At 35.3% G+C, this 17,374-nt stretch overlaps 1 protein-coding gene across 1 annotated transcript in view; it reads left to right on the plus strand.

Annotated features, from left to right (window-relative positions):
• Positions 1-17,374, plus strand: part of LOC150101006 (venom factor-like) — a 697,967-nt gene that overhangs the window by 105,738 nt on the left and 574,855 nt on the right. The window contains exon 9 of the mRNA XM_090401101.1: positions 11,345-11,587. Coding sequence (XP_090257227.1) covers positions 11,345-11,587 — 243 coding nt within the window. The remainder of the gene's footprint in view (positions 1-11,344; positions 11,588-17,374) is intronic.

Genomic DNA, 17,374 nt, shown 5'->3' on the forward strand with positions numbered 1-17,374 from the left:
GAAGTGAGTGTGAAGGTGTATGCGATGTGAGTGATAGCAAGAATGAAATAGTGGGAAATGAAGAGAATAACCAGATAGTCATGAGAGGGATGGTCTACATTGGGGGGGGGTCTTCAGAGAACAGAAATGAGTAGAATGGTTGGAGAAATGCCTGGTGAGTGGTATGGCAGAGAAGTGAAAGAGGGTGAGGGGGAGGGGAAAGCAAAGTATGGAAGAATTAAGCAGAAGAATAAGGTTCAAGTTTTGTATGGAGATTCCATGATAAGAGAAATGCTTGAGGAAAGTGTGATGATATTGCTTGTAAGGATCAATTGCTTGTAAGGATGATATTGCTTGTCAGGGAAACACCAAGATTAAGTCTTGTAAGGATGCAAAGAGCAAAAATGAAAGATAATTATTTTGGCAGGTAATAATGATCTAGCAGGTGCTAAGTGTGGTATTCAAGAAGATATGAAAGAATTACTGGTACAAGCAAATAAGAAGAGTGAGAGAAAAGACTGTCAGTCTGCTGCCACAGCATGATAAGGCAGATTTCAAATGAGTCAGTGCACAGGACATGTCAGAGGAATGGTGGAGAATTTGTGAATGTTGATGGAAGAAAAAAAACTTATGTAAGGTGGATGGTTTGTATTTGAATGAATTCAGAGTTATGTATCTTGAGAAAGTATTGTTCAGTGAGAGTTCAGAAGTGCAGAATCAGAGAAACTGGAGTGTTTTGGGGTAGAATGCAGGTAAATTTGGGTATAGACATCTTGCAGGTCCTTAACTTTGATGGGATAATCAGCACAAGTGAGAGTTTGCTAGATGGAGGAGGGGAGAGTATTGCAGTTTATGTATAATAATGACAAAAATATTTGGAAGCAGGAAGAGGAACTTTTGGTATTGGTTAGTTCATCTTGGCAAAAGTTGTAGCATTAATGAAAGTTGAGTAAAGGAGGATGATATAGGGATTGTGTAAAATTATATCGGCTGTTGGATGTGCTATTGTAAATATATATCCGAATTATATATAATTTATTTAGTTTGTTTGTCATTATCATCGACTGCACCTTTGTACTATCCTAAAAGTTTACTGCCCTTTAACTTCTATCAGCTCTACTCAGATAAGATATTAACCCACTTACTAGTTAATCCTACCAAGTCAAATTTTGTCCCCCCCTCCCGCCATGTTAGCCTATTTAATACATGCAGTTCACCAACTCTCGCACAAATCAATCAGAAAAATTAATTTTTTTATTGACTGCACCATTCTGATTGAATTAATATAGCTTAAGAGTATAGGTGAGGAAAATAGGAAATTCTAACTATACACAGTTTTACCTTAATGCAAGTCGTGGCTAACCAAAATTTAATATGCACGCAGGTTCACTAATTTTTTTGAAGATAGTGAAACTATTTTCAAAAAGGTAGTTACAAAACAAAACATTTTATTCTAAGCAAGAACGTACAATATACATACAATTAGGAGAAGTAATCTCTCTCTAAGCCCTTTCACTTACTAGGAATTTACATTCAAGCTCTCAACACACTCATTGCTTAGTTACCTCAATGTACAATACCAACTAACTTGACTTAAACAAATAGCAGTTCCCTATATCACAATTAAGCACATATTCATTCGTTAAGCTAACAAGTTAACATTTAAACTTTCCTTAAAGACACTGACTTAATTACTGCTTAGTTACATACAATTTCCTATAAGTACACAGACAATATCGATTTGTAAGCCCTTGACATTAACAAAAACAGTGCTTACTTATATAAACCCTTGGATAGACAGTCCAGTCAGTTAGCACAACGTTTAGTTGGATTTAATTCGATGTTGCATCCTGTTTCTGGGTGATTGTAGCTGCTTGAACGATTCTGGCAGTCCTGATACAGAAGTTTCTGGGGAAGCTTTAGTTGGAATTTCTGTCAGGAACTGGGGAATTGCCATAGTCACCATGAAGTCTGGGGGTACCTACGCTCTCATAATGTGTCCTTACTTCCTCAGAACCATCGTTGGGAAATACGGTCTCTCCTAAACCTGCATTGGAAGCATGTCTTCGGAACCAGACAGCACTGGGAACTTACTATCTGTAGATGAAAAGGCAAGAGAGAGAGAAAAAAGCCAAAAGCCCTTCTGGTTTGTCTCAGTTCTTCTTTGTACTATTCCCAGTCTTTTGTTCTTTATGAAGTAGTTTTTGGGATTAGCTGCCAGCGTGATGACGTCATTCTTGTTCCTTCCATTGTTGGGTGCCTTTTTTTAACATCGCATGACTTTGCGACCTCTTGATGTTGCTTCGTCATCATGATAATTTGGATTAATCCCTTACTTATCATATTACATACAGGTTAATTTACATTGATTTTCTTTTTTACACTTTTACAGTAGAATTATTTACTCAGTTTTAGTACAATATAATTTCTAAATTCAAAATATTCAAAAAACCCTGTGAAATCAAACGCAAAGCATTTTAACAAAATTTAATTATACGAGAGATTTTACAATGGAATGCAAACAAACAGGGCTAAGTCCAACTTTGAAATGGCTAAATGAGAAACTTGCCTGCTACACCAATGGCAATTATGCTTCTGGTCCCTTGCAAAAAAAAAAGACATTGGGTGCTATTTTTTTACCATCTGTGCTACTATCTTTTGCTGACTTCCTGGCATCATTCTTCTCATCCAACTTTTGCATAGATGACCAAGGTAAATCAATTCCATCTTTAGCCTCCTTAGCCTTTTGTTAGAAAGACAGTAAGAATCTTGATCAACCTGGATACTCAAAAAGCTTCTTGTTCTGCTGATATTCCACTAGCTTATGCTCCTGAACTAACACCTATCCTTTATCATCTCTATCCTGTGTTATATTCAGCTGTTATTCACCTCATAGTATAGAAGCAGGCCTCTAATGATTTCAAAAAAAGGAGATAAGTCTTGACCGTCAGACTAGAGACCTATTGCTTTCACCTAATGGCTGTCTAAAATAATGGAGAAAATCATTAGTAGTCAACTTCTGTGACACTTACAGAACTGTCAAATCAGTAACTGCCAACATGGATTCCTTATTGAAGATCCACAGCAGATCTTGACTATACACTCACAACTATGAACTCACCCACACTGCCATGGAAACATTTTGAGACAACATGTGCTACTCTTGCACTTGAGATTTCCAAGGCATTTAATAGATTTTGACATTGATGGCTCCTCTGCAAATTGCCATCTTATTATATGCATTCCACCTTTTGTAATTGAATTGCCAGTTTTCTCTTGGGCTGTTTTCTGTCTTGCACTGGTGGAGGGTGTCCTTTCTTTCTTCAGATTTTTCCTGTTAAGGTAGATGTACCTCAGGTTTCTGTTTGCTTGCCCATCCTCTTACTCATATACAATAAATGAACTTCTCTCACTGACCTCAAATCCTCTCTGCAGTTTTGCTGATGGTAGCAATCTTAATTTCTCAGACCTTGCAAAGCTCAATCATCTCTAGCTTTAAGATCATTTACAATCATCCTTTAATGATCACCTTCAATGCTTGCAAAACTCAATTTTGTCTCCCCCCCTCACAAAAAAACAAACAAAAAAAAACACCTTAGCTCTTCTTTCATTACTTTTGATAATGCTCACTTCAGCAGTCAAGGCCATATTTTCTTCTTAGACTGACTCTTACTACTAGCCTTTTCTGACACAAAGACATCACTTTTAGCATTCTTGGCATCCAAAAAATGTTCACATTTTTTTGGTGCAAGATGTTAATTTTTATCTGTCCAGCAAACTCTTTATAAATCCCAAATCTACCCAACCTTGAAATACTGCTCTCACATTTGAGATAGTGCACCAGAAATCTCTTTAAAAGTTCTTGATGCTATCCAGAGAAGGACATTTCACCTAATTGATGATCTGTTCTCCACTCTCTTTCTGACTCTTTCTCTCTTTTTCTCTCCAGCCACTGTCTCACAGATGGTCAGTTTTTTCATTGTGCTTTTTTTTTTTTTTTTTTTTTTTAATGCAGGTATTTCTATGACTGCTGTTTAGCAGAGCTGGCATCCATCGTGCTCCTTATTTCAGTTAAATATTCAATAATACAAGTGACAGCTACCCAACATCCTTTTATAATTGAATTGCTGAACCTGCCTTTCATTCATTTTTTTATTCCATCTGTCTTGTTTCTGCAGAACAGTCTTCTTCATGAAGTATTCCCAAGGACTTCAATTTCCACACTTTCAAGAAAGAATATAAACAGATTACTTTTTTTCTTGACTCCTGCCCACACCTGGCATTGATTTTCTATAGGCTCTCTCTTTGTGGGCTCTCATGTGTCAGAGTAACACACACACACACATGCATGCATGCTTGGGTTGTTTATTACTTGTATTCTTTATACACACAAATATACACTCAGTGGGCAAAACATTAGAGACAGGGGTGATAGGAAGTTGACACTGGCATCCCCATATAGAGGGAAACAGTAAATAGGCAGACATCAGGGGCTACCCAACAGTGTATTGCAATCAACAAACATGGGTAAATGTGGCAATCATAGCAACTTTGATCATGGACATATTATTGGCACAAGATAGATGGGTAATTTCTGTCGCCCAAGTGGTAAGAACCCTAGGTTTCTCGAGGACAACTGTGTCAAGAGTCTACCACGAGCATACCATCAATGGACATACCAGTGCCCATGAGCAATTGGTGGCCATCCACACCATTGATGACCGGGGTCGATGTAGGCTGTCCAGGCTCATACAGACCAATTGCAGGGCAACAGCAGGGCAAATCACTTCCTGGACTACGGAGTTCCAGCATACCCTGGGCTACAGAGCTGATGCCCTAATCGTGTACCATCGTTGACAATTCGTCATAGGGCATAACACCTGGTGTCTGGACCAGAGTCATATGGTCTGATGAATTCCATTATCAGTTGTACCAAGCTGATGGGAGGGTGTAGTGTTGACAGCATGAGATCATGGCCTCATCATGCCAGGTCAGCTAAGTTCAAGGTGGTGGCTCTGTGATGGTTTTGACTTCTCGTGTGACACATTAGATCCATTAGTGTGTCTGGAGGGTCCTTAAATGCTATGAGCTACCAGAATGTGCTGGCTGATCACTTACACACTTTCATGGCCTTTGCACATCCTGCAGCTGATGGTCTGTTTCAGTCGAAGAATGTCCTACTTGTACAAAAGTTAACATTCTCTATTCCTTCTCCACAGCAAAATCCTGACATTCACCACAGAGCTTGGGTTTATGTCCCTTACATTGGTAGACTTTCATTCAGGATCGCTAATCTCCTCAAATCTCATGATATAAGAGTGGCCTTCAAGCCTATTTTGATTATATGAGTTTACTTTGTTTGCCTAAAGACCACAATTCTTCCTACAAGCATTGTGGAGTTTATAATATTCCATGTTCTTGTGACCTTTTTTTACATGGGGGCAGACATCTAGAAGTTTGGAAATAAGACAGAAATAACATACATATTGGAGACTTAATAACAACAGAGAAGACAAGTTGAGCCTAGCTTTTCATTTTTCCCACATGCACACAGCATAACATTTGAGTATGAGCTCTGTGCCATACATAGAGGATACTTTTATGTTATGATTTCACTGCTCATAACATAAAAGAATCTACCATGGTCATTTGTTCACAAGGCACTCAATAGAAATCAAGGTTTAATCCTGTGTGATATTTGGAAATTGCTCATTAGATTTTTCTGCTTGTCATACTAACTTTTCAGCCAACTATCTGTACACATCACAGAACAATAGCTCACTCATGCCAGCTCTCATGTTCTGTTTCAGCATTATATGTTTCATTTCCAACTTATGTTGTAATTGTTCCTATGTAATGTTATGGTTCATGTTAACCTTTTATTGTATGTGTATTGTGTTCGTCCTATTCCAGAAGTCAAAAGTATATGTGGCAGAACTAGCAGGCTTTCATTTTTTATATTGTTACAATCAAAATAAGCTCATTGTATTTCCTTTTATAATTTACATGTTTTTTATAGATACCAATTTTATCCTTTATATAAATATTATATTTATACAAATATAAATAAATAAATTGAATTAGAAAACATCCATTGCACTACTGTTTTCTAATTCAGTTTCTATTGTTTTGATACTTGTAGTGCATATGATATGATACATAAGACGAAATATTTACATAATAAAATTTAAAAATTTATTTTACTATGGCATACGTGTTATTCTCTGGTTATGAATGCTCCACAGGTGTCATTTTACAAGAAAATTATATAAATATTGTTATATTATACATTTCTTACTTGTTGTATTTTAACCTTGGATTTTGTGCGCTATAACCATAGATGCTAATGCACCAATAAAAAAAAATAAACCAAACTTTAACCCTAAATTTTGGAAGTCTTCATTGTTATCACCAAACTGAATTAATTTCTGCCAATGATTTTTTTCGAGCTTTAGTGATGAGAGTAGAGCAGACTACTGCCACCATCCTGTTACTAACCCAAACAAATATTGTGTGAAATCACATTAGTAGTATGGTTGCATTTTCTGATTCTTGGGGTTGAAAACCCGAGTTCCTTGTAGAGGTGAAAATGCTAATTGTGTGCCAGAGGTCGGGTATTTCAAGAAGTAGTTTGCAAATATTCTTAGAGAAAGTTTTAATTGGAAACTAGAATTGAATCTGTTGCAGTCTTTCTCTGATTTGGTGTCATGGTAGCACAAGCAACGATGTATAAATTTATATTTTAAATTTAATCATAAATGTATGTTTAAATTTACAATGTAGTTTTACATCGTACTAGAAGAAAATGACAGCTTCAAGAATTCTGAAGTATGGAAAAGAGTGAAAAGAGTACCATAATTTTGTGTTCACTTCACATGGCTCAACATAATCCTTTTTCTTTTGGTGGTATACTGTTATTATTGTAAATATAAACATCTCAGGAGATGTATGCATGCTGTAAATATTCATTATTCAATAATTTTATTTAACAATTAAACATTAATTGTTAAATAAAATTTAATGAAATATCATTTAGAATGAAATATCTAATAATTTATTTAATAATAATAATAATAATAATAATAATTATTATTATTATTATTATTATTATTATCCCAAGACTTCATGGAGTCAAAGACTCATCTAGGAGGTCCATTTATCATACACACAGCTTATACCGTGCCTTAACCACACTCAAATTCTCTTCAGACACCACACTCTCAGGCACGGCATTCCAATCATTCACAACTCTGCATACAAAAAACCTGCTTCTCACTCCCCTGGTCACACTTTCTTTATACAGTTTCCAGGGATGACCTAATAATAATAATAATAACTAATTTAAGTCATTTCATCATGCCTCTGATTAGAGTGACATAAACCTATCAAATAACAGTAGTTACCAACACAAAAGTTATACTCATATGTTTTATGCTTTGCTTTATGATACACTTAAAGCAGAACATAAAAAAAAAAAAATATTGGAAGAATGCTTGACAATTCAATAATGCAACTTTGAAGTAGTATTGGAAATTCAGCAATGTATGTGAAGTGCAAAGAGAAGTGAGGACATACAATGGAATCTCCACAATAAAGAATAATTTCAAGAATTGCTGATAATTTTTCAGCAATTTATGTGAAAGTCATGTGAAAACAATAGTTAGATCAGGAAAATAATTTTTTTTATGGAATATTACTGGGTCTGCTAGAAGGAAAGGAGGAAGCTTACTAACTAAAAATAGGACTCTCTTCTCTCTCACGTTATAACCATGATATGAGTGTCTACAGGGTGCTTAAGGGTCAAAGCTGTGTAACTAAGAGGAGACATCCACATAGCCTTTAAAGGAATGCAGAGAACCAACCAGGGCTTCTGACTTAATGTCCAATCCTCACCTTCTCATGGTGCACCCTGCTAGGTATCTATCTGGATACTGAACGAATGAGGATGGACTGGCAATTTGGGATTTAGCAAACCAGATTGTATTCTTATTGGCTTAAACCACAATACACAATGATGGTACAACATGACAGAATTTCATGCCGGCTGGGGCATGGTCCGGTTAAACAAGGCCCCCGTTGTTTTTGCCCGGGAACCAGGATGAACAGTGAAAAGTCAGCTACTGGAACAAATCCTAAAACACACTGCAATTTCACTTCACCAGAGTTTAAGATCAGTACTATCAACATAAGAAGCCTGAATTGCAAAGAAACGGAGCTAACTGATGAATTGGATAAGTACCAGATTGACATAATAGGGGTGACTGAAGCAAAAAAGGCAAAAACTGGTGAGATCTTTCTGAGCAATAAATACAAAATGTTATATTCAAGCAATGACAATCAAGGAAAAGAAGGAGTACATGGACTGGTTATTACTAACTCGTTCCAACATAAAAATGTGCACAAATTCACATGGAGAGAAGAATGAAATTGGAAGTGATCACCATTTAGTCTTTAGCAGGATAAAATTGAATTTTGTATTGAAAAGAAGTACATGCAAGAAAGTTTTAAAATGAATAAAAGTTGAGCTGCTCTCAGATGTGAACTGTAGACTAAAATGCACAAACATTACTGAAGAAAAAATGAAAGAGTCTGAGGTGTTTAGATCATTTGATCATCCACCAAAAAAAAAAAAAGTATTGCTTTTGCACACAAAATATAAATACCTTTTCTGAGGTTTATAATGAGTTATTTTTCTTCTCAGAAATATGTATTCAACTTTATGAGAATCTGTATATGTATGGAAAACTTATTAATTTAATAATAAACTGTCTTTATTTCATCTGAGAGGGCAGTGAGTAATGACAGTCAGTAATGATTTCAGTGATGACCCGGTCCTTCTTTCTTCTCTTTGTAACATTTCTATATCTATTTGGTAAGCACCTCTCAGCAACTAAATGTGTTTCAATCATATCAATACACCTTATTCTCCTGAACTTGGAATGCTGATATTCACATGACTAGATCTGTGCTCATCAAAGTGTGCTCTATGTTTTTTCACCATTGCAGTTCATATACAGCATGGAGACAGCTGTCCTTGAAGCTGATTTGTCTGTAATCACTTCATGGTCTCTTGCCTCTGCCTGCTCAATTATAGTCCTGTAAATAGCATATTCATAACCATCTATCTTTGAATTACAAAGTTTAAAATATTACATGTAGTCAGATTAAACAGGAGATCATCTGTACTCATGTGACCTCTTTTCCCACATATCCAAATCTGCTTGATGAGCCACTACATCAGCACCACTTCTAATAATAACTCTTCCTGATTTTGCATCACCTCTAAACAACTCCATATCCTCCCTCTCATCCCAGTCATTACGATGTGGAACCTACTCATTACCTTCCTCTCCCTTCATATTATTCTTACATTTTGTATGTAGTGCTTGGCTACTCACATACCTGTTTCCTTTATTTGACTATACTTGTCACCCTTCTGGCTTGAATCTTATGCTTTTTATGCAGCTGCTCTCCACCTCCTAGTTTCTACCTCTTCTTCAATTGCTATTCCTGTTTGATCTCTTTTTCCCTAGTTATCCATTTCATTCCAAACCTTGAATTTTTATCATTGTCACCTTAAAAACACAGTTTGTCACTGCTGTTATTAGTTATTAACTAATACTTACTATTACTTTATTTAGTGCTTATTCAAGTTCATCAATATCCATGATACAGTTCCTAACTGGCTCCTAATACTGTCATAATTACTTCCATTTCAATTCCACATTAACAAATTTTTCTTAAAACTTCCATGTGCCTGCTTATCCTTCACCCTCCCAGTTTCAGACTATATGACTGATTTCTCTTTCTCAGACTTGGAATAGAGATGATACCTCATTCACAGCGACATCTTCTGATACTATGACCAAATCCAAAATTCTTTATCCTCATTAGCTCTAAGGGCAACTGTCTCTCTCAGTCATTCCAGAAAGTCAATTTTTCATGTTATAAGATATTTATGCTTCTTTCCACTCTATGTTCTCATAATTAAAATCTACCATAATAATAATTTACAAGCTATGCACTAGTTGATCTAATTTGCTTAAACATCTCTCCTCTATCACTTTCAGTATTTCCTGCCTGTAGACAAGACATCACTAATTGTTCTGTATGGTCGACTACCACTTTACACCATATATTCTCAAAGCCACTGGCATCATTTCTCTTTTTGTTCTCGCTCTGAGTGAGCACAGTTTGTTTGCTATGGTGGTGGTCTTGAACTTCTCTTTCTATAATGATATTGCATTCTTTCAACTGTATTTCATTAACACTGATAATTTTTGGGAAAAATAAATCTTTCAAGTCTACATTGTACCTATGAACCTTCACTCTCTTATTTCTAATCCTGGTAGCATTCATAGGCAAAAGCAGTGCATTGCTGGTATCACTATTACCATTACATTCATTATTGTTCTCCTCAATCTACACTTTTCTTCATGACATGCTACATAGCCTCCTATAGCTTCAGGTCACACATGAAGCCATCTCTGCTGCTTCATGTGTGAATTGAAGCTGTAGGAGGCTATGTAGTAACTAGTTCATTTGACACTATACACTCTTGTTATGAGAACAGCTATTTCTCCAAATGCTTATGTACCTCCGTATTCAAATTCAACCCATCACCTACATACATTTCTCTTATATGATTAGATACACTCCTGATATCCACATATTCTGACCATAATATCCCATTATCACAGCTTTCTTCCTCAACTCTCTGGTATCATATTGAGGTGACACATCCACTAGTTTTTCTCTCTAACACTCTTCTGCTGCACTAACAGTGCTCTCAGATCCTCTTATGTTTACTTTCAGGATTATTTATATGAATTAAGACTATTATTATTATTACATGACACCTCCAAGGAGTCCAAAGACTCATCGTGGGAGGGCATCTACTCTACAACTCTTCATCTCCACCACTCAATCCACCAACTACAGCAAACTGTAACTACTATCATCAGCTACACCAATGCCATCTACTGCCCACCACCACCACCGCCACAACTACTAGTATTTTCACAAGACACAAACATCCATGCCCATGCGGGATTTGAACCCACAGCCTTTTGGCTGGAGAACGGATATGCTAACCACTCGGCTAACCAGGCTGATTAATCTCATCCAAATTCTGACCTCTGTTCATTGATGAAGTAAAGCTCTGTTGTCATTTCCCTATCTTACAGCTGCCTTCTGCTCCCACTAATTCACTTGCTATAATTCAAAGATGTTTGTCATTTTTTTGCAGGACTGTTTTTAAAATTTTGAAATCAATTTTTTTATATTTAAATTTAACTCAGCCAAAATATACAAAATTTATTGTTTTGATTATGTATTTATTTTAAATATGTTTTGTATTATGTAGCTAGAAGAAGGATTTGCTGAATATGCTATTAGTGTTCAGAAATTCATGGAACAAAATAAAATAGGCTGGTTTCCTAATATTAACGAACACTATCTTGTGGTGGAAGCTACTGTGCTTGATTCAGCTACAGGCAAACAAGAAACTGCAGTGGATGATAAAGGACAGTTTTCTTTTTCACCCTTTAAGATTAGTTTTAAAAATTGCCTTAAAGATTTCAAGCCTGGCCTTTTGGCTGTTATTGTGGTAAGTTCTTCAATTTTTAAAAGTTAAAGAAGACTTTTATCTGATAATTTGTATATTTTTATTTAATTTAAATATACAGTACATAGATCAGTACCCTTATTTATTTATTTATTTATTGCATTTTTGTGTCATACTTTTATTAAAATGCCTTTCCCATCTGCTTTTTTTTAAATAAGAATAATAACAACCATAATGCAACATGACTTTATATAATTGGTAACTTTCTCTCTACAAGAATGAAATGAATAAGTGAAATCATCTGCTCTGTATCCACTGGTCAAGTTGACTGAGTAGTTAGCATATTTGTTCTGCAGCCAACAGGCAAGTGGTTCAAATACTACTGTGGATTTGGATATTTGTGAATGTCTTTAGGTGAGAGATGAATTTCACTGCCCAGTGTGAGACCACAATTCCAATTATTGGAGACCAGAAATGGCTTTATAAAGTTCCATATTGAGTTTCTAGAAAAGAGGTTCAGATTATATTAAAAAATAAAAAATAGAAAAAATCTCAAGCCCACCCACAGTATAAATGTACTGTAGGTTTTTTCATGCATGGAAGTCATACAAAAATATGTAAGTGTTGGAGGAAAGCAGTTGAAATATTTTATAATAAATAAAAAGTATCTGGCTTTATTTTATTATAGTGTGCTTTAGAAACATATGAATAATCAGTAACACAAAATATTTGTTTTTCATAATTATGAAATTATACATTCAGCCATGTACAAAAAAATCTGAATACAGAAAAATAGGATTTTTATTTTAATCTTTGATGTAAATACAATTTACTTTATCAGCAGTAGCATAAAAGTACTCTGACTTTCAAGAAATGTCGGAAAGTGAGTACCTGAAAGTCCCAACAGAATAGGTTTATATAATTCATTTATATATAATTCATAGTAACATGAAATTGGTAAACTATTCAGTTTTTCAATTTCAGATCAATCTGGCAACATCATTTTAATAATAATATTATTATGCAGGCTTCTGCAGAAAGTCCAAACAATTGAAGGAGGGTGACCCCTTCTCAATCACTTGTTCCATAAATATCTGTCATATCCCTTTTAGAATCCTTTCCTTTAGTGTTATACAGTGATCAGCATTCATTTTAGATAAATTTCTTCGACTTAAAGATCGACAGTATTCGGAAAACCAACAGACATATTTGAATTTCTCTGTAGTGAACAAAACAGCCAACCACAATCCAGTGATAACAACAGCCAACTAGAAGCAAGGGACAACAGAGAAACCACCAACTGCCTTCAGCGAACAGTCATTTTGTCAACCTATCTAACCACGCCCTGAACAATGATGAACTCTCACTACTCAGCCAAGGTTTAAACTTTGCATGGCACCAAGAATGATTAACAAACTTGATTTTATTTACCATATTGAAAGAAGCTTAAGATTTATCCCATCGACCATAGCAGATAAAATACCTTTGGAAATCTCTAACATTTTAAATTTAAATTATACAAAAACAGTAACTAGCAGCCTAATGAAATCTGAATTGACAATGGTGAAATCACTAAAATTAAATCTGGACATCATAATTACTACAGCTGATAAAGGTAGTGCCACAGTTATTCTAAATCGAATTACATGTTTGGAAAAAATGAATCTAATAGTCTTGGACAACAGCACCTATCAGCTTGTTAACTATGACCCAACCAATCTAATAAAAAAGAAAATGGATACAGATAAAAAATTACTTCTGCACTATACTCATTCCCTGAGAATTTACGGTCTACCACGGATTCACAAACAAAAACTCCAGCCAATAGTCGAGGGTATAGACAGCCCCAATTATCACCTAGCCAAGAAACTAGCATCAACACTTAAGGAGTTGGTAGGTCATTTCCCCCTCCTATATTGAAACATGCACAACACTTTGTAAACAAAATCAAAGATATCACACTGGAAAAAGATGATTTATTAGTCAGTTTTGACATCTCTGCTCTCCAAATGTCCCAATCAATGGCACAATCCTCAAATCCTTCTATTACAGGATAAATTCCCACCCGGTATCACAGTGCTCTTTTGCACGTGTATTACATTCTATTTTGTGTTGCAAAACACTTTCTACTTACAGAAAGAAGGCACAGTCATTGGCTGACCATTAACCCCCCCCCCCCAATAACTTTTACATGGAATATTTTGAGCAACATGCTCTAGATTCCTCTCCTTTAAAACCCACAGCCTGTCTTAGATACATTGATGATGTTTTTGCACCTTCCTCAGCCACCTCAACAAACAAACAAATGCATACTATTCACAATTGAGAGTGAAAAGCAGAACACACTTCCATTTCCAGATTCACTTGTCACACATCTTCGCTGTTTACCAGAAACTGACACATACTGGCCAATCTATACACATTAACTCCTACCACCACCACCCAACACAAAAATTAGGTGTCATTAATACACCAAAAAAACAGGACTTTGAAGATTTGCTCCATTGAACAAGTACTTAAAGATGAATTAAAAGTTATCAGCAATACCTTCCTAAAAATGGTTACAGCCAAAACACTATCAACAAAATTCTGTACAAGACCTCACTTAAAAATAAAAATAAACTAGACTACAATAAAACTGTAACCGTTCCATACATTAAAGGGATATCAGACAAAATAAACAGAGTACTATAAAAATACAACCTTAAAGCCACCTTTAAACCTCCTGCAAAATTAACGAACTTACTCAACTCATCCAAGGATCCACTCCCTCCGCTGGCCCACTCTAGAATATATTGTATTCATTGCACCTGTAATTTGCCCTATATAGGGGAAACAGGATGCACAATTCCTATCAGAAGAAAGGAACATAAATGACACATTAAATATAATAACTATGGGTCGAGCTGGCCTTTCTGATCATGTCCTGAACACTTTACATAGAATTGACTGGAAAAACACCTTTTGTTTACATCACACCACAATATGATATGAACATAAATTTAAGGGGACCTGTAAGATTCTTATCAACCACCCTATTCTTAACAATAATGAGACTCTAAAAATCCCAAGAATGTGGAAGGCACATATTCTACCCACTTAACTTTTCTCCCTAAGAGTTAATTATAAATAGGACCATAGATAATCCAGGATCTTAAATCTTATATAACAATTTTCATGTTAAATTAGGACATCATTTTTACTGTAATAAAACTATCTATATGAAAGAATGTTTCTCTGATGCTGTCTTAAATAGAATATAGCTTTGATATAGTTATTTTATTTTATTTATTTTAATTTAATTTTATTTTCAGTAGCAATCAGGCCAGTAGAATAACAGTTGATCAAATCAACAGTTATTCATCATTGTCTCTTTAGCACATTGTGTGAAATGTAATTTAGCTTCTCTGTGTGTATATATATATGTGTGTGTGTGTATACATCAGATGATGGCCTTAATATGAAGGTCGAAATGTCAGGAAATTAATAATTATTATTTATAACATGGTTGTAGAGTTCATAATTTGTCTAAAATGAATGTATCCCTCTTAGAACATTCATCAGGGATGCAACTATACCACTCACTGGTAGCCTATTCCACACATTAACTCTTATTTAAACCAATGCAGACCACCTCCTGCACTACCACAAGCTGCCCATTACATGCCTTCCCTGATCTTTTGCAGAAGGACATCAGGAAAATACTGATTAATCTTGATACTAATAACACTCCAGGTCCAGATGGTATTCTCCAGTTGTGCTTAAAAACTTGCACCCTAGAATTGACACCCATCCTGTATCACCTATATAAGTTATCATATTCATCTGACATCTACCATGCGAATACTTTATCCAGCCTGTACCTAAAAAGGGAGACAAAAGTCAGCCATCAAACTATCATCTCATCAATGACTGACTTCTTCACTATTTGGAGACCTGCCAGTTAATTAGCAGTCGCGAATGTGAATTGTGCCTTTTTTATTCTTCAGAAGACCTCCATGTCAACCTTTTTCACCTCTGGAAGCAGACAGTGGAAAGATTTAGAAAAACCTATGTGGTGGTGTTGATATTTCAAAGGCATTTCATTATATCTCACACTGAGGGGGCCTTCCTGAACAAAGCTAACATCTTATGGTCTGCCTTTTGTGCTGTGTGATTGGATTGCCAGCTTCCTCAATGCTTGTTCATTATATGTCATGGTTACAGCTTCCTCTCATCAGATTTCTCTATCAATGCTAGTGCCCTAGAGTTCTGTACCCTCACCTCACCCATGCTCTTCCTCCTTTACACCAACGATCTTCCTTTTGACTTCACGTCCTATTCATAGTTTTGTTGATGACAATATACTCTTCACTCTAGCATTCCTCTTTCTCATTTGAAAAACCATGCATTACTCAAACAATGAAGCCTCAAGATCTTTCATAGCCATTGACTTAAATACTGATCTCCTAACTATTCTGAAATGGGGTGAAGACAACTTAGTGAATTTCAATGCTATAAACATCTAGTCCTGTTTTATCACATGCAAGAAAGCTTCTGCTTAACTCTCACTTACTTTCTATAGCATTCAAATATCTTTTCAAGACTTGATGTCTCTTCTTTGGCTGACTCTCACATTCAGCTTATCCTAGCACAAACATATTACATCCATAGTATTTTTGATTTAAAACATTACTTTGTTTCTGCTCAATTCCTAATTGTAAAAGTCTCCTGTCAGATGAACCTTGGAATATTGTTTGCACATTTAGGAGTATACCCAAAACCTCCCTAACAATTCTTGATGATATACAGGAGGGCAATCTTCCTAATAGGTGACTCCTGTTTCACAGATTCCCTTCAATCTTTCCTATAAGTACCCTGTTTCTGCACTATGCTTTTTCTACAGATACTGTTATGGGTACTGCTTTGCTGAATTGGCCACTACCATTCCTCCACTTTTTTTGCAACCATGTAAGAGCTTGAGCAGCCATTAGCCATCATTCACACACTGTGCAACTCCAAATAAACTAAACAAAGTTCTCATCATTTTCCCTCATTCCTCCCACCTCTGTTCCTTATGACGATCTCTTTCATTCTGTTTTTCCCACTGAGTATAACCTCCAACTCTTTAAGAAACACACCAGTAAATTATTTCTTTTTCCTTAATCATTTATCCACACATGGCATTTTTGTGTTATAGGTCATGTGACCTTTCACACTTGGGTTCATCATAAAAAAAAAAAAAACTACATGCCACAAGAATACTTTTTATAGTATACTCGTCATATAAGTCGACTCAAAAAATTTCTTTTTTGTATTGACCAGTTGACTAATAGTGAACTAAAGTGCAATGGCTCCTTTTAAAAGAATGAAATATGATGTGAGTTTTAAGTGCAAAGTGATTAAATTTGCAAAAGAAAATACTAACTGTGTTGCTGCACGTCAGTTCGGAGTAAAGGAAAAACTAGTTCACGATTGGCGAAATAGTTTTCGCGAAATACAACCAGATACAGTAATAAAATCTTTTAAAAAATGTGCTATATCTAACAAATTAGATGGCTCGGAAGATGACTTTGTTTACAATGATGAAGAAATTGATGCTAAATCTGATGAGAAAACGAATATAATTTATATGACAACATACCGGAAGAAATTACAGAACCAGAGTACAATGAACTTTTCATACATTCAGACAGTGAAAATTAAATTTTAATTATGTAGTTACCTATCTATTTTCTTTTGTAAATAAAGAATTATGTAACATGTAAATAATTTTTTCTGTAATTAAATTTGATATAAGTTGAAATATTTTTACTTATTTACCCTTTTTGTATATTGCTAATAAATTTA

Source organism: Typopeltis vanoorti, chromosome 12 (assembly GCF_054136105.1).
Source record: "Typopeltis vanoorti isolate ZY-2024b chromosome 12, IOZ_Tvanoo_1.0, whole genome shotgun sequence".
NCBI lineage: Eukaryota > Metazoa > Arthropoda > Arachnida > Uropygi > Thelyphonidae > Typopeltis > Typopeltis vanoorti.